This window comes from Gigantopelta aegis, chromosome 9 (assembly GCF_016097555.1).
Source record: "Gigantopelta aegis isolate Gae_Host chromosome 9, Gae_host_genome, whole genome shotgun sequence".
In the NCBI taxonomy this organism is placed as follows: Eukaryota; Metazoa; Mollusca; class Gastropoda; order Neomphalida; family Peltospiridae; genus Gigantopelta; species Gigantopelta aegis.
Genome location: NC_054707.1, coordinates 33,756,116 through 33,783,409, shown reverse-complemented (window position 1 = coordinate 33,783,409; position 27,294 = coordinate 33,756,116). Strand labels below are relative to the sequence as shown.

Genomic DNA, 27,294 nt, shown 5'->3' with positions numbered 1-27,294 from the left:
AAAATATTCTGACTCATTACTAGATACAAATTACATTGATAAATTTGAGGGTTCTGCATTTGCTTTAAATATAAACATACAGCCTTCTATCTTAAAAAACAATGGAACACTGAAAAGACACACATATATAATATAATGTAATGTAATGTAATGTACGGGTATGCAATCTTTCTAAAATTGTACGTATTTTTAACTAGCTGATTTAGAATAATAAAACTAAGAAATATTTTTTTAATAGTAAAATAAAAATTAAAATTTTTTAATAATTAAAACAAACAACAACGTCAACAACAGGAAGTTGTATTTTGCCATGTTCGTCAAGAAATCCTATGAGTAACCTGATCGGCTGTACACGTATAATCCTTAATGTCATATGTTGGCTTCAGTTGGCATTTAACAATGTTTACTCTATGATACGTCTAATAAGATTGAGGATATTAATGTCGCTCAAAGCATACTCTTGTTTGTAATGTAATTATATTGGCAGTCTTATGGAATTATCAGAGCTATTTTACCATGTAATCTACTCCGATTGTGTGGCTTCAATATGGCCACCAAAATCCTTTTAGTAACACTGCTGAATTCACTTACAGCTTTATTATGTTTCTCTTGGAAAATGACTGATAATAATGAACAATGAAAGTTCAAGAAGATCATGGTTATGGCTGTCACTGTCTGAAGGAGTATCTATAAGGCTTGTCAAAACAAGCCAGCAAGCTGTGAGTTTCATGGACTTCTGAACTTCAGTGTTGGTTGTGTTTCACAGACCACACTACAGATTAATCCCATTGTTTATCAAGGTGCTTAATGTAGCTGCCAAATTTGAATGAACATATACATAGGGGGCAGGATCTAGTTGCTGTCATAGAACATCCACCTGGAGTGCAGTACGTCATAGGATCTACTCATAATAGTGGCTTTGTTCAATCAATTATTACCAATATCCAGCCAGTATTGCATGGCTGGTTTATAAAAGGCCATCATTTGTTGTCTCATAAACACAGCATGTGGCAAGTACTTTCCTGTACTAGTATATATATAAGTTTGTTTTGTTTTGTTTAACGAAACTACTAGAGCACATTTATTTATTAATCATTGGCTATTGGATGTCAAACATTTGATAAATGTTTCTTATCAGTCTTAAGATGAAATCCACTACATTTTACCATTAGTAGCAAGGGATCTTCTATATGCACTTTTCCATAGACAGGACAACACATACCAGAACCTTTATTATACCAGTCATATGGGGACTGGTTGGGATGGGGAGAAAAAAACTATTTGGGACAGAAGCCAAAAAAAAGAAGAAAAAAAAAGAAGAAGTTTATTTCATTATATTGATTACAATTTAAAGTGCTGAGGTGTCATTAAACATTTTTTTTTATTGGCTGAAAGTGAAATGATTTTAAATGGGTGTAAGCATGTTTACTGCAGCTTTAAGACAATCCAAATGGCATTTGACTCGAATGTTGTATAGACATAAAAAGCTTTTTGACACATTTATTACACTTACTTATATAAACCCACTTAATCATTTGTGCAATAGATGGGTGGGATCTTACTCGGTCAGTAGAGTGCTTGCCTGAGACTGTAAACATGTATATGTGCAATAGATGGGTGGGATCTTACTCGGTCAGTAGAGTGCTTGCCTGAGACTGTAAACATGTATATGTGCAATAGATGGGTGGGATCTTACTCGGTCAGTAGAGTGCTTGCCTGAGACTGTAAACATGTATATGTGCAATAGATGGGTGGGATCTTACTCGGTCAGTAGAGTGCTTGCCTGAGACTGTAAACATGTATATGTGCAATAGATGGGTGGGATCTTACTCGGTCAGTAGAGTGCTTGCCTGAGACTGTAAACATGTATTTGTGCAATAGATGGGTGGGATCTTACTCGGTCAGTAGAGTGCTTGCCTGAGACTGTAAACATGTATTTGTGCAATAGATGGGTGGGATCTTACTCGGTCAGTAGAGTGCTTGCCTGAGACTGTAAACATGTATTTGTGCAATAGATGGGTGGGATCTTACTCGGTCAGTAGAGTGCTTGCCTGAGACTGTAAACATGTATATGTGCAATAGATGGGTGGGATCTTACTCGGTCAGTAGAGTGCTTGCCTGAGACTGTAAACATGTATATGTGCAATAGATGGGTGGGATCTTACTCGGTCAGTAGAGTGCTTGCCTGAGACTGTAAACATGTATATGTGCAATAGATGGGTGGGATCTTACTCGGTCAGTAGAGTGCTTGCCTGAGACTGTAAACATGTATATGTGCAATAGATGGGTGGGATCTTACTCGGTCAGTAGAGTGCTTGCCTGAGACTGTAAACATGTATTTGTGCAATAGATGGGTGGGATCTTACTCGGTCAGTAGAGTGCTTGCCTGAGACTGTAAACATGTATATGTGCAATAGATGGGTGGGATCTTACTCGGTCAGTAGAGTGCTTGCCTGAGACTGTAAACATGTATATGTGCAATAGATGGGTGGGATCTTACTCGGTCAGTAGAGTGCTTGCCTGAGACTGTAAACATGTATATGTGCAATAGATGGGTGGGATCTTACTCGGTCAGTAGAGTGCTTGCCTGAGACTGTAAACATGTATATGTGCAATAGATGGGTGGGATCTTACTCGGTCAGTAGAGTGCTTGCCTGAGACTGTAAACATGTATTTGTGCAATAGATGGGTGGGATCTTACTCGGTCAGTAGAGTGCTTGCCTGAGACTGTAAACATGTATATGTGCAATAGATGGGTGGGATCTTACTCGGTCAGTAGAGTGCTTGCCTGAGACTGTAAACATGTATATGTGCAATAGATGGGTGGGATCTTACTCGGTCAGTAGAGTGCTTGCCTGAGACTGTAAACATGTATATGTGCAATAGATGGGTGGGATCTTACTCGGTCAGTAGAGTGCTTGCCTGAGACTGTAAACATGTATATGTGCAATAGATGGGTGGGATCTTACTCGGTCAGTAGAGTGCTTGCCTGAGACTGTAAACATGTATATGTGCAATAGATGGGTGGGATCTTACTCGGTCAGTAGAGTGCTTGCCTGAGACTGTAAACATGTATATGTGCAATAGATGGGTGGGATCTTACTCGGTCAGTAGAGTGCTTGCCTGAGACTGTAAACATGTATATGTGCAATAGATGGGTGGGATCTTACTCGGTCAGTAGAGTGCTTGCCTGAGACTGTAAACATGTATATGTGCAATAGATGGGTGGGATCTTACTCGGTCAGTAGAGTGCTTGCCTGAGACTGTAAACATGTATATGTGCAATAGATGGGTGGGATCTTACTCGGTCAGTAGAGTGCTTGCCTGAGACTGTAAACATGTATTTGTGCAATAGATGGGTGGGATCTTACTCGGTCAGTAGAGTGCTTGCCTGAGACTGTAAACATGTATATGTGCAATAGATGGGTGGGATCTTACTCGGTCAGTAGAGTGCTTGCCTGAGACTGTAAACATGTATATGTGCAATAGATGGGTGGGATCTTACTCGGTCAGTAGAGTGCTTGCCTGAGACTGTAAACATGTATTTGTGCAATAGATGGGTGGGATCTTACTCGGTCAGTAGAGTGCTTGCCTGAGACTGTAAACATGTATTTGTGCAATAGATGGGTGGGATCTTACTCGGTCAGTAGAGTGCTTGCCTGAGACTGTAAACATGTATATGTGCAATAGATGGGTGGGATCTTACTCGGTCAGTAGAGTGCTTGCCTGAGACTGTAAACATGTATTTGTGCAATAGATGGGTGGGATCTTACTCGGTCAGTAGAGTGCTTGCCTGAGACTGTAAACATGTATTTGTGCAATAGATGGGTGGGATCTTACTCGGTCAGTAGAGTGCTTGCCTGAGACTGTAAACATGTATTTGTGCAATAGATGGGTGGGATCTTACTCGGTCAGTAGAGTGCTTGCCTGAGACTGTAAACATGTATTTGTGCAATAGATGGGTGGGATCTTACTCGGTCAGTAGAGTGCTTGCCTGAGACTGTAAACATGTATTTGTGCAATAGATGGGTGGGATCTTACTCGGTCAGTAGAGTGCTTGCCTGAGACTGTAAACATGTATTTGTGCAATAGATGGGTGGGATCTTACTCGGTCAGTAGAGTGCTTGCCTGAGACTGTAAACATGTATATGTGCAATAGATGGGTGGGATCTTACTCGGTCAGTAGAGTGCTTGCCTGAGACTGTAAACATGTATATGTGCAATAGATGGGTGGGATCTTACTCGGTCAGTAGAGTGCTTGCCTGAGACTGTAAACATGTATATGTGCAATAGATGGGTGGGATCTTACTCGGTCAGTAGAGTGCTTGCCTGAGACTGTAAACATGTATATGTGCAATAGATGGGTGGGATCTTACTCGGTCAGTAGAGTGCTTGCCTGAGACTGTAAACATGTATATGTGCAATAGATGGGTGGGATCTTACTCGGTCAGTAGAGTGCTTGCCTGAGACTGTAAACATGTATTTGTGCAATAGATGGGTGGGATCTTACTCGGTCAGTAGAGTGCTTGCCTGAGACTGTAAACATGTATTTGTGCAATAGATGGGTGGGATCTTACTCGGTCAGTAGAGTGCTTGCCTGAGACTGTAAACATGTATTTGTGCAATAGATGGGTGGGATCTTACTCGGTCAGTAGAGTGCTTGCCTGAGACTGTAAACATGTATATGTGCAATAGATGGGTGGGATCTTACTCGGTCAGTAGAGTGCTTGCCTGAGACTGTAAACATGTATTTGTGCAATAGATGGGTGGGATCTTACTCGGTCAGTAGAGTGCTTGCCTGAGACTGTAAACATGTATATGTGCAATAGATGGGTGGGATCTTACTCGGTCAGTAGAGTGCTTGCCTGAGACTGTAAACATGTATTTGTGCAATAGATGGGTGGGATCTTACTCGGTCAGTAGAGTGCTTGCCTGAGACTGTAAACATGTATATGTGCAATAGATGGGTGGGATCTTACTCGGTCAGTAGAGTGCTTGCCTGAGACTGTAAACATGTATATGTGCAATAGATGGGTGGGATCTTACTCGGTCAGTAGAGTGCTTGCCTGAGACTGTAAACATGTATATGTGCAATAGATGGGTGGGATCTTACTCGGTCAGTAGAGTGCTTGCCTGAGACTGTAAACATGTATATGTGCAATAGATGGGTGGGATCTTACTCGGTCAGTAGAGTGCTTGCCTGAGACTGTAAACATGTATTTGTGCAATAGATGGGTGGGATCTTACTCGGTCAGTAGAGTGCTTGCCTGAGACTGTAAACATGTATATGTGCAATATTGAGTTTGATGAATAAAAAGATTAAAACAATATTTTTTTTTTAAAGTGCTTGCCTGAGGTGCTAGGCTTGTAGGATGGAACCTCCTCAGTGAACTAATTATCTGATTGGGCATTTTCCTATCCCAAAGACTGGTATATCAAAAGCTGTGGTATATGCTGTCCTGCATGTGGGAAAATGCATATTAAAAAAAATCTTTTGCTGCTAATGGAAAACAATTTAAAAGTTAAAGTTTGTTTTGTTTAATGACACCACTAGAGCACATTGAAAAAAAAAATGTAACAGGTTTCCTATGATTAATAAATCAGTGACCTATTCGATAAACAAGGTGATATTTTGTCTTATGATAAATTTCAACAACAAATTTCTTATACTATGTTTCACTGGTAAAAGCAGTAAAATCATATCTTAAAAATTTAGATACTTTGAAAGATGACAGTTTCACAACAATAAATAAACCCATTCTTCCATTTAAATTAAAACTATTGTTAAAAAGCCAACGAGGATGTAAAGATATGTACGATATAATAAACTTCAAATCAGTAACGCCAAAATCACAAATTAAATACACGAATCAAGGATTTATTTTTACACCAAGTGATTGGGAACAGTACTGTTTGCTACCTTTCCAATGCATGAACGATTCAACTTTATTATGGTTCCAATACAGATTATTTCAAAGAATTTTAGCTACTAATACATTTTTACATATGATTCGCTACGTCGATTCGAATATGTGCAATATATGTAGTAATTATCCTGAAACCATATCACATTTATTTGTAGAGTGTAATGAGACCAAAAACTTTATGGGATGCGGTACAAGCCTGGATATTAACTAAGACTGGGAATATAATTACTTTTAATAAAAATATGTTTGGTTTCATAAATAATGAAAAAGATAACTTTCTTAATTGGCTAATTATTAATATAAAATACTATATTTACTGTACAAAAATACAGAAAAAATGCTTAGAAATCACTGCCATTAAAAACATATTGCACAAAAAATTTGAAATAGAAAGATAGATTCTATTCAATCTAATTAAAATTAGCTCCACTATTACATGTGGATCTAACACCAGCCAGTTGGAGCTCATGTCCACCAATCAAAACCTTACTTGCAGAATCCTGCCAGTGATTTAAAAATAATTTGAAAACATTCCGAATTATCCTGAGGGTATACGATATGTTTCATGTGAATTACGAATGCCTTATTTAAACCAGTAGAACTAATTTTAATCGGATTGCTAACAACACTGCATAGTCCCCAATGTCCAGGTAACATTTCGTCTGTAAATAATAATTTAAATATTGACCAATCACACTTCGCCTTTTATAACGTTATTTGAGAGCATACAAATTCTAAAAATATCTTTTAGTGGCCGCAGTACAGCGAACCATACCAATACGTACGGGATGGGTTATCAGTCTTCAATTTTACATTAAAAATTATTTATTTATTTTTAAAAAAACACACAACTAAATCAGTCTTCAGTTTTACATTACAAATTATTTATTTTATAAAATAAAACATGTTTTAAGGCATTCGTAATTCACACGAAACATGTCGTATACCCTCAGGATAATTTGGAATGTTTTCAAATTATTTTTAAATCACTGGCAGGATTCTGCAAGTAAGGTTTTGATTGGTGGACATGAGCTCCAACTAGCTGGTGTTAGATCCACATGTAATAGTGGAGCTAATTTTAATTAGATTGTATTCTATTTAAAAAATGCCATTATGAAGAATTTATTAAAGAATGGTCCCCATGGCTCAACCTCTTTAATGAGTGAGTAATAATGATATAGATATAATTAATTATTTAAAAAATATAATGTATACATATATACATGTAGCAATATATATTAAGACTGATTTAGTGCATGGCTTGTTTGGAGATCGCAGTGTTTCATGTCTTATTTAATTCAAAACAACTTCTTACCTTCTTCTTATGCCATCTATATCTGTCTTGTATTTTTCTTCTTCTTTTTTTTCTTCTTCTTCTAAATCCTTTTCTGATTCTCATCCTTCTATTTCGATATTTTCTCTGTTCCCATTTAAATCTCGGATCATAACAATAGTTATATTATAGATCACTGTCCATGTTCATCTGTATGCATAAGTTGAACTTCACCCTGAATCAGTTTCTATTAGTTTTTGTTATTTTTAACACAGTTTGTTGCTGCTTAGACCATGGATACAAATGTAAACCAGTGATTTGGGGCTCCCAACAACGACACTGCTATATGATCCGGAACAATAAATATGTATTTTTGAAAAATCATAATAATAAAAAAAAATCAGTGTGCAAACTATATCATTTGCATAACACAATGTAATTTCCATGACTGTATGGTATTCATCAAAATATCTGGTAAATTAATCACATTAATTGATTATACGTTTATATAAGTGAATATGTTGAAATTTTATCACCACTCCTGACTCCTGAATTGTGAGAATAGCCAGCTTTACAGTCTCTCGATTTAAATAAGGTTACATTATTGACCTGATGGTACACAGTGGTATACAGTTGCTTTGATTATAGCATTGTAGGTTCATATGCAATTCAAATTCGTATTTATAAATATTCATGCTAAAACTATAGCCATTTTTATACATGATTACATTAAATGGCAAGAGATCACATCTGGTTGATCTCCAGCTTCTTGGCTTTTATGACCATTTATAGCTGCCGATAGGGCAGGACATACATAGCCCAGTGGTAAAGTGCTTGCCTCATTGGTGAAGGGCCCATTGGGCTATTTCTCATTCCAGCCTGTACATGCTTCACATTAGATTGGTATAACAAAAGGCCATGGTATGTTACCCTGTCTGTGGGAAAGTGCATATAAAAGATCCCTTGCTGCTAAGTAAAAAGAGTAATGCATGGAGTATGTGGTGACTGCTGGTTTCCTCTCTATCTCTGTGATCCGTAACCATGTGTCCGACGCTATATAGCCATAGTTAAAATGTGTTGAGTGTGTTGTTCTTTTTCATTATTTTTAATAGTCAGTTTATATTAATTGTAGGTAAACTACAAAAATGCTTTTGTTTGGATAAGTTGAAATATGTGAAGTTGAAATATTTTACAGTGTAGTTTGTGGATGGGAATTTTTGGACTAAATCGTACCTGTGTTAGCAGACAAGTCAGTTTGGGGTTCATGTTTTTAGCCAGTTACCAGTAATTATGACAAACTGTCAGCTAGGTTTTAACTGATTTCTTTGATCACCTGCTGATTTTGAAATCTATTTGAGAAATGGACCTGTTGTAACTTCATGGTCACCTGGTTTAAAGTTTGTTTTGTTTAACTACACCACTAGAGCACATTGATTTAATATTAATCATTGACTATTGAATGTCAAACATTTGGTAATTTTGACATATATAAAGTGTTAGAGCCGAAAAACACTACATTTTTCCATTAGTAGCAAGGGATTTTTTATATGCACCATCCCACAGACAGGATAGCACATTCCATGGCCTATGATATACCAGTTGTGGTGCACTGGCTAGAGTGAGAAATAGCCCAATGGGCCCAACGACAAGAATAGATCCTAGACCGACCTTGCATCAGGCGAGTGCTTTACCACTGGGCTACGCCCCGCCCTTGGTCACCTGGTTTGGACTTTCAAAAGAATCCTGTTACCATATTCCCAGAAGGTGGCTCTATACCAGTTTCAGCATGGTCACCTGGTTTGGACTTTCAAAAGAATCCTGTTACCATATTCCCAGAAGGTGGCTCTATACCAGTTTCAGCATGGTCACCTGGTTTGGACTTTCAAAAGAATCCTGTTACCATATTCCCAGAAGGTGGCTCTATACCAGTTTCAGCATGGTCACCTGGTTTGGACTTTCAAAAGAATCCTGTTACCATATTCCCAGAAGGTGGCTCTATACCAGTTTCAGCATGGTCACCTGGTTTGGACTTTCAAAAGAATCCTGTTACCATATTCCCAGAAGGTGGCTCTATACCAGTTTCAGCATGGTCATCTTATTGACAACTAAAATCAATAACCACATCGACAGAGACTTACGTTTATGGGGCTGTTTATGGTATAAAATCTAATATAGTGAAAGAAAGCATAATTTAATTATCCTTTCAAATCCTTTGTCTTCTTGATAGATTTTTGCAGCAATTTATTGTACTGATTTATTATATACTAAGTGCGTGACAACGAATGGCACATCAAAACATCATGTTATCGATAACATAAGAAAGGGGAAAAACATGACCTATAGATGTAGTGTGGTAATAACAAGTAGTCAGTCAGAGAACAAATAGACCTCTCCAGCTGCAATAGGGAATAGGTAGCAGCTTTTAAACAGTAAATTCATTATAAATAACATATAAAAAAAATTAATTGTGGTGTTGCTATGGTAACAAAATTAAGTTCAAGTAAACAACAAAAAGTTTGGATTGGTTGGTGTGTGTTGGGGGGGGGGGGGGGGGTCTTGTGTTTTTTTGTTATTTGTTCTTTTTAGGTATAACTATTTCTCAGAATAAATGTACCTTTTGTTTTACATTTAAAATCATTTAACTCATGTCATTCAACTTAACTTGCTATGTATCCTATTACATATAAGTACTCTAAGGCAGGAAAACCAAGTTATGACAACCCCTTCTGCACAGACCCTACTAAATCTGAATCCATATCCAATCATAAGTCAGACAAAACAACCAAAACAACCAAACCAGAGTGAGGGGTGGGGGATACGATGTACAAAAGATGCAACAAAATTAATCTTACAAACAAGGAATGATCTGAAACACAATGTCTGCCATTCCAGTCGTTCAATTAATTAAAGAGAGCACTATTAATTAATATCAGTTCTACATATAAATGACATGAAAATGTTTGAAAAAAAAAAATCATGGTTTATTCCATTGAATTTATATTAAAAGACAGTAGATTTGAATAAAATGTTTATAAACCATGTATTCCAAAATTAACTACAATCTACATACTACAACATATAATAACATATGTCCCAGGGAGGGAAGGCGGGAGATAACTTTTTAATACAATAAAATAAACAAACAAACAAAATTTAAATATAAAGTTACCTCCCCAAAAACGTATAACACAAAAACCATCAGATAACTTCAAATTCTGGAAAATAATTAAGAATTCTGTTTTTATCCATTGCCAATAAAGACACTGTATTTTGTTCAGTGCCCAGTCATGTTGGCATCAGGGATAATAAAAAGTCAGATTCAGGTGCCAGTTAGTATGCTTTGGATTGCCTCATATTAGAAATGGTTTACCGTACACTCATTTTAAACATAACATTAATCAATGTATCTTTTCATCTTGGCAATCATTGTGAAAAGTCAAAGTTGATCTGTAACAGTACACAGTAAAGCTATACATAAAAAAGTCCAGAAGACTGTATGTGGGATAGACAGATGGACGGACGGACAGACAGACAGAAGGATGAAAAATGAAACCTATAGTTCCTCCGGTTGGACTGGTAGGGACTTAAAAAAGAGCAGTATACTAGTCCTGTTATTAGTGTGCTTTCTTTCTTTCTCTTATTTTTTCGTGCTTATATCCAATTAAGGTTCAAGCACACTGTCCTAGGCAGACACTTCAGCTATTTGGGCTGTCTGTTCATGCAGGACAATAGGTTAGTTGTTAGTGCCAGTTTTGCACTTAATATTTTCTAGCGTTCTGAAAAAGGACGTATCATGCACCCAGTTATTTTATTGCAGGGAGATGCAAAGTGACGTCATTCGAATACTGACATCATTCAAATTTAAAAAACCAAGCCAGTCTGCGCGTGTCAATATTACAAAAGTTAGATATTGAGTAACTGTTATGACATGAGTAATATCCTACACTGGAGTGTAATAAACAGGTATATAACATCAGGCATATGTTTATGGTTAATGAGAGAGAAAGCTTACTGGTGCCAAGCAATTGGCTACTCTTTCCAAATAGTAGCTAAGGATTCCATAGACAGGGTAGTACATACCATGGCCTTTTGTTACACAAGTTATGGAGTGCTGGCTTGAATGAGAAATAGGCCAGTGATGATCAATCCTAGACCGACCACGCATCATTTGTGACACATATGTATTTTTGTGCTGGGGTGTCGTTAAACATTCATTCATTCATTCATTCATTCATTCATTCATTCCCTCCAACAGAATAATTTCAGGTGGTTTAAATATGAGCCTATAAGATCATTCACTAATTGATACATAATTCTGTATCTTCTCACACTTTTAATGATCATCTTATACTGAACGTATTTCTCCTGAAAAGTAATTAATATCTCTTAAAGCTTTTGATTGCGAAACACTACTGTACAGTCCCTATGATAGCATGATTCTAGTAATTAGCATGTCCCCCTGATGACTGAATGTCAGAAACCCTTAGGACACACTAATCATGTGCCAGCGAATGTTCTGTCTCCTATGATTTTCTCCCCAGATGCATGCTAGAACCAATAAATGCCATGTTGACCAGTGATAAAGATTTAGGTAAAGTCAAGGTCACTGTGTTTATACAGACTGTTGCCAGCTTCTGTGCTAGCTATTTGTCCGAACACTCTGGTAAATGACTTCATTTGAACCGTCTCATTATATATATACCGACCATTGAGTTGCTTATTTCATTTTAGGATTTTCAAGAGGTAAGTATTTAATATTTCAGTATTTAGTATAGTGTTATGTATAGTGTGGCATATTTTTATTTGTTAGTTTTAAAGTGGGTGAATCCTGGACAAAAATTCTTTTTTAACAAAATAATTATTTTGCTAATATACGGTGTGATATTCCCTATGGGCTGGTAATGTGATGCAGCTACTAGTATTTCTGTTTGTGTATATAGTTGACAGCAATTAGCGTATGAGAATGTTTTTCATCGTTTTCCTCCGAGCAAAAGTGATTTAATTGATAAAGTATTGGGGCGGCAGAGCTGTATACATGTATAGCCAGGTGCCAGGGGTGTTAATTAGGATGGATTCCACTCGGCAGTGATATTGGTGTATTCACATTCTCATCAACGATTAATGACTGATCTATGCTCTTTTGATTGTCTGTGGGAAAAGGCATGTATGAAAGAAAAAGGAAAGAAATAACAAGCCTACACTTTGTTTACCATAACAAGGTACATATAATTGTGACACTTGGCCTGGAGAATGAGAAAAGATTTAAAGTTTGTTTTGTTTAACAATACCACTAGAGCACATTGATTTATTAATCATTGGATATCAAATATTTTGTAATTCTGACATATAAAGTTTGTTTTGTTTAATGACACCACTAGAGCACACTGATTTAACAAATCGTTGAATATTGGATATCAAAATTTTTTGTAATTCTGACATAAAGTTTGTTTTGTTTAACTAGAGCACATTTATTTAAAGTTTGTTTTGTTTAATGACACCACTAGAGCACATTGATATATTAATGATCAGCTATTGGATGTCAAACATTTGGTGATTCTGACAGTCTTAGGGAGGAAATATGCTATATGTTTCTGGAAATATGCTATCTATTTTCATTAGTAGCAAAGGATATTTATATGCACCTCTTTTATAGACAGGATAGTGCATACCATGGCCTTTTGATATATCAGTCGTGGTGTACTGGCTGGAATGAGAAATAGCCAAATGAGTCCCTTCAACAGGGATTGATCCTACGCTGATCGCACATCAAGCGAGCACGTCAACAGTGGGCTATGTTCCGCCCTCCGAGTAAGAAAAGAAACCTGACACCACATACCATGCTATTCTCACCTGTTAACTGCAGTGCAGCTACTACATGCATGTCTACCAAGCAGGACACCATATACCATGCTATTCTCACCTGTTAACTGCAGTGCAGCTACTACATGCATGTCTACCAAGCAGGACACCACATACCATGCTATTCTCACCTGTTAACTGCAGTGCAGCTACTACATGCATGTCTACCAAGCAGGACACCACATACCATGCTATTCTCACCTGTTAACTGCAGTGCAGCTACTACATGCATGTCTACCAAGCAGGACACCACATACCATGCTATTCTCACCTGTTAACTGCAGTGCAGCTACTACATGCATGTCTACCAAGCAGGACACCACATACCATGCTATTCTCACCTGTTAACTGCAGTGCAGCTACTACATGCATGTCTACCAAGCAGGACACCACATACCATGCTATTCTCACCTGTTAACTGCAGTGCAGCTACTACATGCATGTCTACCAAGCAGGACACCACATACCATGCTATTCTCACCTGTTAACTGCAGTGCAGCTACTACATGCATGTCTACCAAGCAGGACACCACATACCATGCTATTCTCACCTGTTAACTGCAGTGCAGCTACTACATGCATGTCTACCAAGCAGGACACAACATACCATGCTACTCTCACCTGTTAACTGCAGTGCAGCTACTACATGCATGTCTACCAAGCAGGACACCACATACCATGCTATTCTCACCTGTTAACTGCAGTGCAGCTACTACATGCATGTCTACCAAGCAGGACACCACATACCATGCTACTCTCACCTGTTAACTGCAGTGCAGCTACTACATGCATGTCTACCAAGCAGGACATAACATACCACAACATTTAATATACAGGTTGTGGATATACCCCAGGGCTTCATATTAATGGTGGCACCAAGGGCAGTTGGAATAGCAGCAGTATGAATTGTAAGTCAGGGTCTTACATATGTATTAATTTACCAATGACAACTTTGTGGTCTCTGTATAAAACTATTGCCACTAGTTGAAGAGATCATTTTTGGTTTTTTAGATTTGTGTTTTTAGTTTTGTGTTTATTTGTTGCAAATGTTGTTGGTTTAAAACAGCTACAGACAGGCTCAAAATTGCTATAGATGAGAATTTGCCTGTAGCAAAAATCTTTCAAATTGCTGTAGGTAACATATTCATAAGCTCTTAACCCTGTACCTATATTGTCTCTCTGGTTGGTTATTAGACTGATGTAATATTATTTCCATCCACTGCTGTTCTATGATAACAAGCCAAACAAATTCCAAGCTTCCTTCCGTTTGATGAAAGATTTTTTGTTTCCTTACTTCCAATCATACCGGCCTCGATGGCATCGTGGTTAGGCCATCGGTCTTCAGGCTGATAGGTACTGTGTTCGGATCCCAGTTGAGGTATGGGATTTTTAATCCAGATACCGACTCCGAACCTTGAGTGAGTGCTCCACAAGGCCCAATGGGTAGGTGTAAATCACTTGCACTGACCAGTGATCCATAACTGGTTCAACAAAGGCCATGGTTTGTGCTATCCTGCCTGTGGGAAGTGCAAATAAAAGATCCCTTGCTGCTAATCGGAAAGAGTAGCCCATGTAGTGGCGACAGCGGGTTTCCTCTCAAAATCTGTGTGGTCCTTAACCATATGTCTGACACCATATAACCGTAAATAAAATGTGTTGAGTGTGTCATTAAAAAACCCATTTATTTCTTTCTTTACTTTCAATCATATAATATAAACTGAACTCACTGAAAACACAAAGCACTAATTTGAGTTATTATTACTGTATGTGTGAGGTTACCACAAAACACATATTATGCGGGTTCATTCATATTGGATTCTTACATGCATGGCTTGTGTGGTACGGCTACAACAATTAACACTCCAAAAGCCTGAAATCGTAATTGGCATGCACAAGGTTGGAATAATTAATAAACACATTGTAGCACAATGGTCTGGATGTCATTGTTGAAGAATAATGAGGCTGGTAAATTGCACCCAGAAAATAGGTTCCACACATAGGATTACCTCAGAACTGGACAAGTGTGTGACCACACCCAGACAAGATCACAACATGGTATACACACATCTGCCGGGTACATGATCAGACACTTCTGGCTGTCAGGAACGCAGCCGAGGTCCAGTTATAGAGCTGTCACTGTTCAACAAAGTTTAAAGTTTGTTTTGTTTAACTACACCACTGGAGCACATTGTTTTATTAATCATCGGCTATCGGCTCAGATGTCAAACATTTGGTAATTTTAACATACAGTCATAGAGCAGAAACCCACTTCATTTTTCCATTTGTAGCAAGGGATCTTTTGTATGCACCATCCCACAGACAGGATAGCACATACCACTGTCTTTGATATACCAATTGTGGTGCTCTGGCTGTAACGAGAATAGAACAATGGGCCCATTGATGGGGATCGATCCCAGATGGACCGCGCATCAGGCAAGCACTTTACCACTGGATCACGTTCTGCCTCCTGTTATTTCTTCTCATATTCTTTTTACAACTACAAATATGACTGGTGCATCTTCAGTGGAGTTTAGTATATTTAGCTTTTGAAGTTCTGTGAAAATAATTGTGTGTACTGTACTTTAAATGAAAATAACTGTATGTACTGTACTTTAAAGTACTCTTATAACGAACCAGAATGGACTGAATGATAGTTAGTTCATTATAGTGGTAGTACATTGTATACAGTTTCATAAGTTGGTAATTAATGTATAGGAAGATAAAACAGGACATTTACGATCAGTTCATTCTGTGAAGTAGTTCGTTTTTGAGCACGTTCGTTATAAGTGTACTTTACTGTACATGGGTTTAATATTGTGGTTTTAGAGAAAACAAAAATCCATTTGTTGATGGGTGGGATCAGAGGGCTCTTTGGGCTGTATATTTCTCATTTCATCCAGTGCTCCACGACTGCTATATCAAAGGCCGTGCTATGTGCTATCCTGTCTGTAGCAGGTTTCCTCTCTAAGATTATGTAAAAATTTATCAAACGTTTGACATCCAGTAAACGATGATTAATAAAGCAATGTGTTCTAGTGGTGTCATTAAACAAAAACATAAACAAAAACATTTGTTGACTGTAGTGCTTGTGCTGTAGTCAACAATGTGATGAATGGGATGTTAATTAATATGCAGTACATGCACACTTGTTATTCTGGGCAATGATTGCATTTATATATAGATTTCCGTAATGGAATGATTTACTTGCTTCGAATGTGTTGTGGTTAGGCAGTTGGTCAATCGATCATCCGTCAGTGGATTTAGAATTTTTTGCCCCCATCCCAGCCAGGGGACTATGACTGGTATATCAAAGGTTGTGGTATGTATTGTCCTGTTTATGGGAAAGTGCATATAAAAGATCCTTTGCTGTTTTATCAGCAGTAGTAACCTATGTGGTGGAAGCGGGTTCCCTCACTGTCAGTCAACCATATTATGTATTAGGAATCGGGATAGACCCAAATGAGAGTTGTTGTTGTTGCTGTTTGTGTTCTTATAAATTCTCCTTACTTTAGGACTAGTATATTTTTATCAAGGCTGTTGTATATATTATTCAATATTGTGTGGGTATAAACTGCATATAAATTGCCACTACCTGCTAACAAGAATAACCATGTGTTGCATTTGCAATATATTAGGCCTTAATAATTGCTTGTTACACATACATTTTTTTCCTTTATTGATTGTTAATTAAAAATTTTGTACAGATCAGAAAATGTTTTATTAAGAAAAAATTTATTGCAAATTTACATTATTAAAATATATAAGACATGCCTAAAACAGCTGTAATGTATTGAAATTTTTTTTTTATTACAAATTTACATTATTAACATATATATAACATGCCTGTAACAGCTGTAATGTACATTTCAATTTTGTGGTAAATATCAGCAACATTACATTGAAATGAATGGTGTGGAAAAAAAAACCCACACAAGCGGTCATTGACATCTTCACATGGATCAATGAATGCTGGGGAGTCCAGTACATGACATAAACAATAGGAAGTGTGCTCTACAGCTGTTGGTGGAAATCCCATGTCAATACATGTGGCTGGCAGGTTCTCTGTGCTGACCCAGTTCATGGCCACATAGAGGTCAACACTTGTGGAGCTTATTCCATGTGCAGTTAAGTCCAGCTGTTCACTTGTCAACAAACTGAATTGAAGAGCATGTTTCTGACAAGCAGTATATGCCTTCACAGACACCACAGCATGTGCTGATGGGATGTTGAACAAACCTCATGACAGCCTTCTCCATCTGAAGTTCACTTGCATGGGTTCTTTTCCTTCTTTCTTACAGGTATTTTTCATGGATAATGTCCGCTTAAGGTTCAAGTACTCTGTCCTGGGCACACACTGTAGCAATCTGGACTGTCTGTCTGTCTGTCCAGGACAGTGAGTTAGTTGTTTGTTGTTAGTGGTTAGTGAGAGAGAAGTTGGTGTGTAGTGGCTTTGTACATCTACCCAATGAGTCGTTAAACTCGCGCTGGGTTGGAGCTGGGTTGGAGCTGGTACTACGAGTTAACCCAGTATACCTAACAGACTTGTGTGTGTGTGTCTGTCTGTCTGTCCAGGACAGTGAGTTAGTTGTTGTTAGTGGTTAGTGAGAGAGAAGTTGATGTGTAGTGGCCTTGTACATCTACCCAGTGAGTCGTTAAACTCGCGCTGGGTTGGAGCTGGTAACTATGAGTTAACTCAGTATACCTAACAGACTTATGTCTGTGTGTTTGTCTTGTTTAACGACACCACTAGAGCACATTGATTTGTTAATCATCAGCTCTTAGATATCAAACATATAGTAATTTTGACATATAGTCTTAGATAGGAAACCTGCTACATTTTTTCATTAGTAGCAGGGGATCTTTTATATGCACCATCCCACAGACAGGATAGCACATACCACAGCCTTTGATGTACCAGTCGTGGTATACTGGCTGGGACGATAAATAGCCCAATGGGCCTGCGGACGGAGATCGATCCCGGACCAACCATGCATCAAGCAAGTGCCGTTACCACTGGGTGATGTCATGTCTAAACCACCCACCCACCCACCCCATCCCCCCATATCTGATGACTTACACCACAAAGCAGGCTGGGTTCGGTTATTGGTGTTGTGGTGGGGTTTGTATGTAAGCCCACATGTGACCATCAGATCAAATGTCAGAACACCAGATTAATGTTCTGTTATTGGTGCTGTCATGTGTGGTGGGGTAAGTATGTCAGTCCACATGTGACAATCAGATTAAATGTCTGAATTTAACATGCTTAACCTTATATCAAACACACTGGTGGCACAGACTGTGACTTGTGCCAGAAAATGTGTCTCAAATGATAAATCCGGTGGGGAGTTTTGTGCATGAGAGAGGGGAGGGGGAGCATTTTTCATTTTACTAGGGATCCAAGTTCAGTCCTATATTGTGATGAAAATTATTACAGTTCCAAAAAAATTATTTAAATTAATGGTGATGGAACCCTGTAAGTTCTATAATGTGCATATATGTGTACCTGTAGTCTAACAACTTCATTAAATTGGGTTGGCCAATTAAGATCAGTTGTTTGTACATATTGTATCTAATGTACACCCCTCCACTCCCCCCACCCATACACACACCTTGATCCAAGATATCGGATTTGTTATAGATATAAAAAAAAATTCACTGCATATTCAGTAAGGGCAATTGACTCTATGACCCTCTACACACTGTCTTTATAAATAACATTCTACAGTGAGAGGGGGGGGGGGGGGGGGGGTGGAGGAGAGAAGAGTCATGAAAGGTAGGTAAATAATTATTAGAAATAAAGGCAATAAAATCTTATGTGCATTATGCAATAAAATTGTTTGTGCATTAGCTGATCGACATTTTTTGTTCTTCACTCAAGATTTTTACATGCAAATCATCTAATGATGCCAGCTTAGCTCCAAATTGCAAAAAAAATAAAATAATTTCAGTACAAAGTGTCAGCCTCAGGGATTCCATCCGTCCTACTTGGTGCTTTCCTAGTGTTATTCCGGTAGTTTCCTGTGTCGTTTGCCAGTCGTTCTCGAAGTTGTTTCCAGTATTTTCACCCAGATAAACATTAGACAAACAGTCAGACACCAGTCATTACCGTCAAACTCCGACTAGTGCTTTGTGTGCGTCATGGCTATCACCGTTATGATCCTAATGGTGTTCAATAACCATATTAGTTGTGCCCAGTTTGTCACACCAGTAGCCGTTAGTGGCCACTGAAGGATTCAGGGGACACCGCTATGTCTGACGAGCTTGACAAACAGTAATGGGCTATCTCAGCGGGCTATCTAGCTTGCAGTAAAGTACATGTACGGTATATCTCTGAAGATGCAGCTTGAGAATAGCAAGGAAAGAACGGGACCAGAATAACCTCAAACGTTTCTTTTATTTTTAGTTTTAGTTTTTTAATGACACCAACTACATAATTAATATTGATTAATGAATCATCGGCTATTGGATGTCAAACATTTGGTAATTCTGACTCGTAGTCATCAGAGGAAACCTGCTACATTTTTCCATTAGCAGCATGGGATCTTTTATATGCACTTTTCCATAGATGGGGAAAGCACATACCATGGCCTTTGTCCAGTTGTGATACACTGGTTGGAAAAAGAAAAAACACAATCAGTGTAATGGATGCACCGAGGTGGTTCGATACTGTGACAGAGCTAAATTTTGCCCCCAACCTCGACCAACTTGGAAGCATATGTTCTTTTTCATTTTCATTTCTGTTTATTTTAATTGTTTTGGCTATGTGTGTGTGTTTGTTGTTGGGTTAAGTTTTTTTTTTGGAGGGGGGGGTTAAGAGTTTTGTCATGGTGTGGGAAAAAATCTGTGGTATTGAAATTCAGTAATTTGCAACTTATGAACTGTTACAAATGATTAAAGACCTGAATTCCACTAAATATAAATGTTTATATCAATGCATGTCGTGCAAAATTTATTGTGAACAGGGGGAAAAGTGCAGATGTAGAATGTAAAGAATACAAAAGTATATTGTAGAGTTTTTGTTCATTTATTGACCAGATAATTTTAATCAAAACTAAATGGAAATTTCTTTGCTGAGTGTTGAATGCATTACAGAAAGTTTGAAAGATAATTTCTAAGTTCATCGAGACTTTGCTTGATTCCGAGATTCCATTGCAGTATTTTGGATGAATTAACCATGGCCAAGAATAGACTAATTTAAATAGCCACATCTTCATGAATGTTAATTCCAGAACAGGCCATCGTATTTCCATATTCACACCTTCATTATTAACTAGGCCAGCGGGGAAATGAATGTGCTTGTTTCTTATGACATGGGGGCGGGATGTAGCCCAGTGGTAAAGCGTTCGCTTGATGCACGGTCGGTCTGGATCAATCCCCGTCGGTGGACCCATCGGGCTATTTCTCGTTCCAGCTAGTGCTCCACAACTGGTGTAATAAAGGTCGGTGTATGTACTATCTTGTCTGTGGGATGGTACATATAAAAGATCCCTTGCTGCTAATCAAAAAGAGTAGCCCATGAAGTGGCGACAGCGGGTTTCCTCTCTCAATACCTGTGGTCCTTAACCATATGTCTGACGTCATATAACCGTAAATAAAATGTGTTGAGTGCGTCGTTAAATAAAACATTTCCTTCCTTCCTATGACATGTTGAAAAATAGAGCAGCTAGGTATGTAGAAAAAAACATTTATTTCGGAAAGTTATTTTATATGATAAATTAATCATTAGAGCTGGGTTGTATACCATATATATATTTTCTACGGTATTGGTATCACGTCAAAATTGATGTACCATACCGAGCAAATCTCCAGTAGTAAAAATGGATCTTTTATATGAAGTATCCAGCAGACAGGATGGCACATATCGTGGCCTTCGATATACCAGTCGTGGTGCACCTGCTGGAATAAGAAATAGTCCAATGGGCCCATCAACGGGGATCGATCCTAGAACCACCGCACATCAGGCAAGTGCATTACCACTGAGTTATATCCAGACTGAACTACGCAGTAATACACTTATCAGATACTTGGACATGACTTGCACAACTGCTTGTAATTTACTTGATGCACATGAAGAATGCTCATCAGTAAATCAGGTACATGTATGTCTTATAATAGTTGACTTGGACACAAGGGCTTGCACCCACGACAGGCCCGATCTGACCTAACAGTTGGTCAACAAGGTAGGTAGGTAACTAGTTTAACGTGTTCATATACCACTGGGGTTTCGAACACGCCTATCCTGAGTCAACAAGAACACAATGCACACTTCATCATTAGTTTTGTTTACAGTATTATCAAAAAATTACTATTGTCTCACTGTATAAAAAGGAAAAGAGAAACATCTTTGATAGAATGATGCAGGTTTTTAATTTGAACACAATCTACCCATGCAGTATTGATGGTGGAGTAGGGTTATGATTCTAACTTTCTGATACCACATTAACATGCAAAAAAAAAGGAAAAAAGTATGTACATTTTTAGAATATATGGTGTTAATTGTTGATAGAATATAAAGGGTTAACTGTAAAGTTTGTTTTGTTTAACGATACCACTAGAGCACATTGATTACATAATCATTGGCTATTGGATGTCAAACATTGGTAATTCTGACCTGTAGTCTTCAGAAGAAACCAGCAACTTTTTTCCTAATGTAGAAAGGGATCTGTTATATATGCACTTTCCCACAGACAGGAAATCACATACCATGGCCTTTGAACAGTTGTGGTGCACTGCTTGGAACAAGAAAAATCCAATCAGTTGAATGGATCCACCGAGATGGTTCAATCCTGCACCTCATCTGAGTACTTAACCGACTGAGCAAAATCTCTCCCCCCCCCCCCCCACCCCACCCCCACCCCCATACCTGGGGGTGAGATACTGGACTGGCTTGCGTTATATATTAACAAACCCAGTGTTCGGCCTTGGTCCTGAGATAAGAGATTGTTTACAAGTTTTTGTGTTGTCACCATGGAAGGTGACCTGCTGACCTGGTCAGACCAGCTTAATTTGTATACTGGCAATTGTAGTTAGAAATCAAATCAGTTTTCATTTGCTCTCTTTGGTTGTCTGGTGGTGTCACAATGAATATTAGACATTAACATATAGACAGCAACCTGTATGTGGTTGCTTAACGTAAGTTTGACAGCAATTAACTTACATTTTTCTTTTCTTTTTTTCTGTTTGTAAACAGCTGGATTAATTGTGTAATACTCTTCTTTGCAGCTTTGAGGCTGTGCAGTTAATTAATAATGAATTGTAAAATCCTGTGTCTTAATATATAATTTACACGGGGGTTCATACATGTGCAGTGTTGTCTTTCTGGATAAGCTTTTTTTCCTACAACAAAGTCCTCTTTGTTTTTATGCTTGGTCATAACTTGTTATAATAATAATAATAATAATAATAACTTTATTTAATGAGGGTGACAGGTTTAGCACAAACTAATCTTCCACTTGGCCCTCAACAATACATTGAAACACTGGAAAAGAAAATACATGTATACTAAGTACTATACTATTATAATAAATGCATACATACATATTGACTAGAGAAATCTTACATTTAACAGACAACTGTTTTGTGTAATATTGACACTAAAGTCTCAAAACATAATTATTATATAGAATAAAAACTAATCAGCCAAATAAACATCCATGAGATATTGTTTCAGGCTGCATTTAAAGTTCGCAACTGACTTCTGGTGTCTAATATCAAGGGGTATTGTATTCCATACCTGGACACCTGAGTAACTGAAGGATTTTTTATCACTGAGATGGTAATCTTTATCTAGCTAGTATCCAATGACAGGATGGTGCCCTGGACAAAGGAACCAGCATAAGTCGATACCAGTGCCCATGACGTGTGACTACTACAACAGTTGCTCTGAATGTGCATGTTAAACCCTATGACCTGACCTGACAGGATGGGACTCCATGGTACAGTGCTTGCTTGAGGTGCACCGAGTGTACGCAGTAATATCAACCTCTAGCTCATTCAGTAGAACGCTCACCTAGGGTGCTCGGGTCGAAGGATCAAAACCCCTTGGTGGATCTCTCTATTGAGTTTTCCCCCTCCCTCCCCATACCAACCATGCAATGGCAGATGACTGATAAATCACAGGCCATAAAATGTGCCATCCTGTCTATGGGAAAGTGCATATGAAAGATCTCTTGCTGCTAATAGAAAAATGTAGCAGGTTTCTTCTGTGTGTCACAATGACATAATGTTTGACATCTAAAAGCTGACGATTAATACATGTGCTCTAGTGGTATTATTGAACAAAATGACATCAGATTTCTCGATTATCTCTCTCTGCCCTGCCTCTCTCTTTCTGCCCCTCTTATCCTCCTCTCTCTCCCTCTCCCTCTCCCTCTCCCTCTCCCTCTCCCTCTCTCTCGTCCCTCTCCTCTCTCTCTCCCTCTCCCTCTCCTCTCTCCCTCTCTCCTCTCTGTCGCTGTCGCTGTCGCTGTCGCTGTCTCCCATCTGTCTCTGTCTCTGTCCCTCTCTCTGTCGCTGTCGTCCTCTGTCTCTTCCTCTCTCTCTCTCTCTCTCTCTCTCTCTCTCTCTCTCTCTCTCTCTCTCTCCTCTCTCTCCCTCTCCCTCTCCCTCTCCCTCTCCTCTCTCTCTCTCTCTCTCTCTCTCTCTCCGTCGCTCTCCTCTCTCTCTCCTCTCCCTCTCTGTCTCTGTCTCTCTCCTCCCTGTCTCTCTTCTTGTCCCTCTCTCTCTCCGTGTCTCTCTCTCTCTCTCTCTCCCTCTCTATCCTCTCTCCCCCTCCCTCTCTCCCTCTGTCTGTCTCCCTCTCTCTGTCTTTCTCTCTCTCTCTCTCTCTATCTCTCTCTCTCTGTGTGTCTCTCTCTCCGATCTCGCTCTCTTTCCCGTCTCCCTCTCCCTCTCCTCTCTCTCTCCCTCGCCTCCTCTCTCTCTCTCCCTCTCTCTCTTCCCTCTCTGACTCTCTCTCTCTCCTCTGTCTCGATCTCTCTCCTCATCAGTCCCTCCTCGATCGCTCTCTTTTCCTCCCCATCAGTCCCTCCCTCCCTCTTTCCCTCCTGTGCTATCCTGTCTGAGATGGTGCATATAAAACATCCCTTGCTACTAATGGAAAAATTTAGTGGGTTTCCTATGCAGAAGTGTAAGAATTACCAAATATTTGACATCCAATAGCCGATAATTAATAAATAAATGTGCTCTAGTGGTGTCGTTAAACAAAACAAACTTTAAGCAAGTATTCCTTTCCTTTCTAGTTTGGCTAGAGATGGGATATATTAATTTCATAGAAATAATAATTAGAAACAACTTGAATTAATTTTATTTCTTAATGTTCTTCACATTCTGCTATAATCTCTGCACACTCACACTCATCCCCACCCCCACTCATCCCCACCCCCACCTCGCCAACCATACCTTAAACCTCCATATTTATTGTTTTAGATCATTTTTGCATGTTTAATAGTTATGTAGTTATGTTAAAATGATAATAATTTTACCCATCATCTTTCATCTATTTTAGACCGGCCTCGGTGGCGTCGTGGTTAGGCCATCGTTCTACAGGCTGGTAGGTACTGGGTTCGGATCCCAGTCGAGGCATGGGATTTTTAATCCAGATACTGTTGAGTGCGTTGTTAAATAAAACATTTCTTTCTTTCATTCATCTATTTTAAGGACAGGTGGTCTCACAGCCGTCATTTGACATTATCTCGAGTAGTTTGTTTTCTCGCAATTTCTGGTTAGGATGCTCGGCTTAGTGGTTTCTTCTTGAGCCTATTTCCTCTTTCAAGTGCTTGATTTGCCTTCAAGTAATCGTATGGATGTGCTAGCCATCCAAGTCTGGTAATTATGAATGAGAACAGCCTTGCTCAAGGGGTCTTTTCTGCAAACATGGTTTAAAAAAAAAAGCCTATGAACCAAAATTGATTAATATTTAGTTTGGATACGATATTTCCAGTTGCTTTTAATCATTTAATAGTTTGTGTTTGCATTTAGTGTGAATGTTTACGATTGGTATGGGTATTCACCAATGGATAATGTCCATTGGTCATGAATCTGACTCCAGGTGTCACTTAAACATAAGGAAATAACATTAAAACAAGCTTGTCTCACAAAATTAGTATTATTATTAACCAACAATCTTTCTTTAATTGCTCATCTTTTGTTTAACTGAAGATGTTATATTCAAGATTTTTATTCATTTGAGGTATTTATTTAGGTATATTTTATTGAGCTTGAACAAACAATTGTGTAATGAAACCTCTCAAAACCGGACACTCTGTAAACCGGAATTCCCTCAAAAGCGGACCCTTTTTAAATATCTGTACAGAAGAGAACCTCTCTAAACTGGATACCTCATAAAACTGAACTTTTTACATGGTCCTGAGGGTGTCCTGTTTAGAGGAGTTTTACTGTATTATATTTAAGTATATTGTTGAATTGGATCATCATTCATCCATCCATCCATCCATCTATTTATCATCTAGACTCCTTCGTTATATGTCTGCATATATTGATTTGTCAAAGGAAATGCATACATCTCTCTCCCCAGTATTGTTTACTCTTTCTTTTTTCTTTTTTTGTTGGTCTTCTCTATATTATTCATATTTGTGGTTCAAATCATCAACAAAATACCAAAGAATAACTTCAGTTGGTTATTAAAACGTCTGATCAAACAGAGTTTGTATGATGTATATATTACCCTCCAGTCATGCATACTAGTAAATGGGTCAATCAGCTTTGCCTGAGCTATTTTTGCAGTGTCCTTTTTTAACTTCTGTGTTAGTGGGACTCATGCAGTTCAATCCTGTGAAGATGGGGAAACTTTTGTAAGTTTATGTGTTACAGGTTTTTTTTAATGATTCTTAACACTTCTTTCTAATAGGATTGGTTTATTGATAGAATTTGTGATGTGTAATGTTTTTAATGTTTTGACAACTTGATTTGTCATCAGATACTTCCTGTTGAATGTGTTTGCTTTGTCAATGAACTTCAAGCAGGGCAAGTATAACACATTCTGCAGGACATTAACACTAACATTATGTAGGACATCAAATTGTTAATCTGCTTTAATCAGCAGGACTGTAATATTATATCAGTTTGACATATAAACTGTGATGTTTGACATATTAACTGTGATGTTTGACATAATCTGTGTGTCTGCCGACAGTTAATATTTGGATGGTCTGAATGAATTGGATTGTGTTTATTAAGTCATTGAACTGGTGAATAAGAATATCATATTCTGCAGGACATAATATATTTTTAAAAATTCAGTTTGATGTGCAGGAACATTGATGCCAAACTAAGATAATGCACAAACGTGATAGTGTGTAGGTAGTATTAAACCATCTGGGTCAAAGTTCAAGGTGTACTGGAATTTTGATAAAGCAGCTAATACCACAAGCTCTGCCTTCGATGATAAATGTGACAGTTTGTTGCCAAAAAATTAAATTTCATCTGGGCAATAAATGTATGCAATTTTAGTTCATTTAGTACGACTGTGTTAATTATTTTTGTGCTTGAAAAGTATTTGGTATCTGTAAAACTAAGTATTACAATTTTGTTTCGAAACTGTAGGAGTGTTGTTTACACATCATGTTATAACGAAAATTAACTATAAAAGGATCCACTTCCTTCAATTAATAGTTTGATGGTGGGGGTTGTATAGTACTGATATCTGTGGGTCATAATTTGGTTGATATATTAAATATAGTGTTTTTAACCACATATGTTAATGTTGTAACCTATGGGATTTTATTTGGTATAGTACAGCCTTAGACCTTACTGTGCTAGCACAACCAAAAATGCTGTTCAACCTCATGTATGTCCTCCAGCGCAGAAATCTCCCTTGCCAAATAATATCTCGTTCCAACCAGTGCTCCACAACTGGTATAATAAAGGCCATGGTATGTACTATCCTGTCTGTGGGATGGTGCATATAAAAGATCAAAAACATCCCTAAGCACACACAGCTGCAGCAGGCATGACGTAGTCCAGTGGTAAAGCATTTGCTTGATGTGCGGTTGGTTTGGGATCGATCCCCGTCGGTGGGCCCATGGGGCCATTTCTCGTTCCAGCCAGTGCACCACGACTGATATATCAAAGGCCGTGATATGTGCTATCCTGTCTGTGGGATGGTGCATATAAAATATCCCTTGCTACTAATGGAAAAATGTAGCAGGTTTCCTCTCTAAGACTATGTCAAAATTACCAAATGTTTGACATCCAATAGCCGATGATTAATAAATC

At 38.2% G+C, this 27,294-nt stretch overlaps 1 protein-coding gene across 8 annotated transcripts in view; it reads left to right on the top strand.

Annotated features, from left to right (window-relative positions):
* The window catches only part of LOC121382081 (5'-AMP-activated protein kinase subunit gamma-1-like), a 374,706-nt gene that overhangs the window by 221,262 nt on the left and 126,150 nt on the right, over positions 1–27,294 (top strand). The window contains exon 1 of one of the 8 annotated variants that reach the window (XM_041511566.1): positions 17,084–17,357. The exons of the other annotated variants lie outside the window; for them this stretch is intronic. Coding sequence (XP_041367500.1) covers positions 17,283–17,357 — 75 coding nt within the window. The 5' untranslated portion in view covers positions 17,084–17,282. Of the gene's footprint in view, positions 1–17,083; positions 17,358–27,294 lie in introns of those variants that run through there. 8 annotated transcript variants of the gene reach the window in all.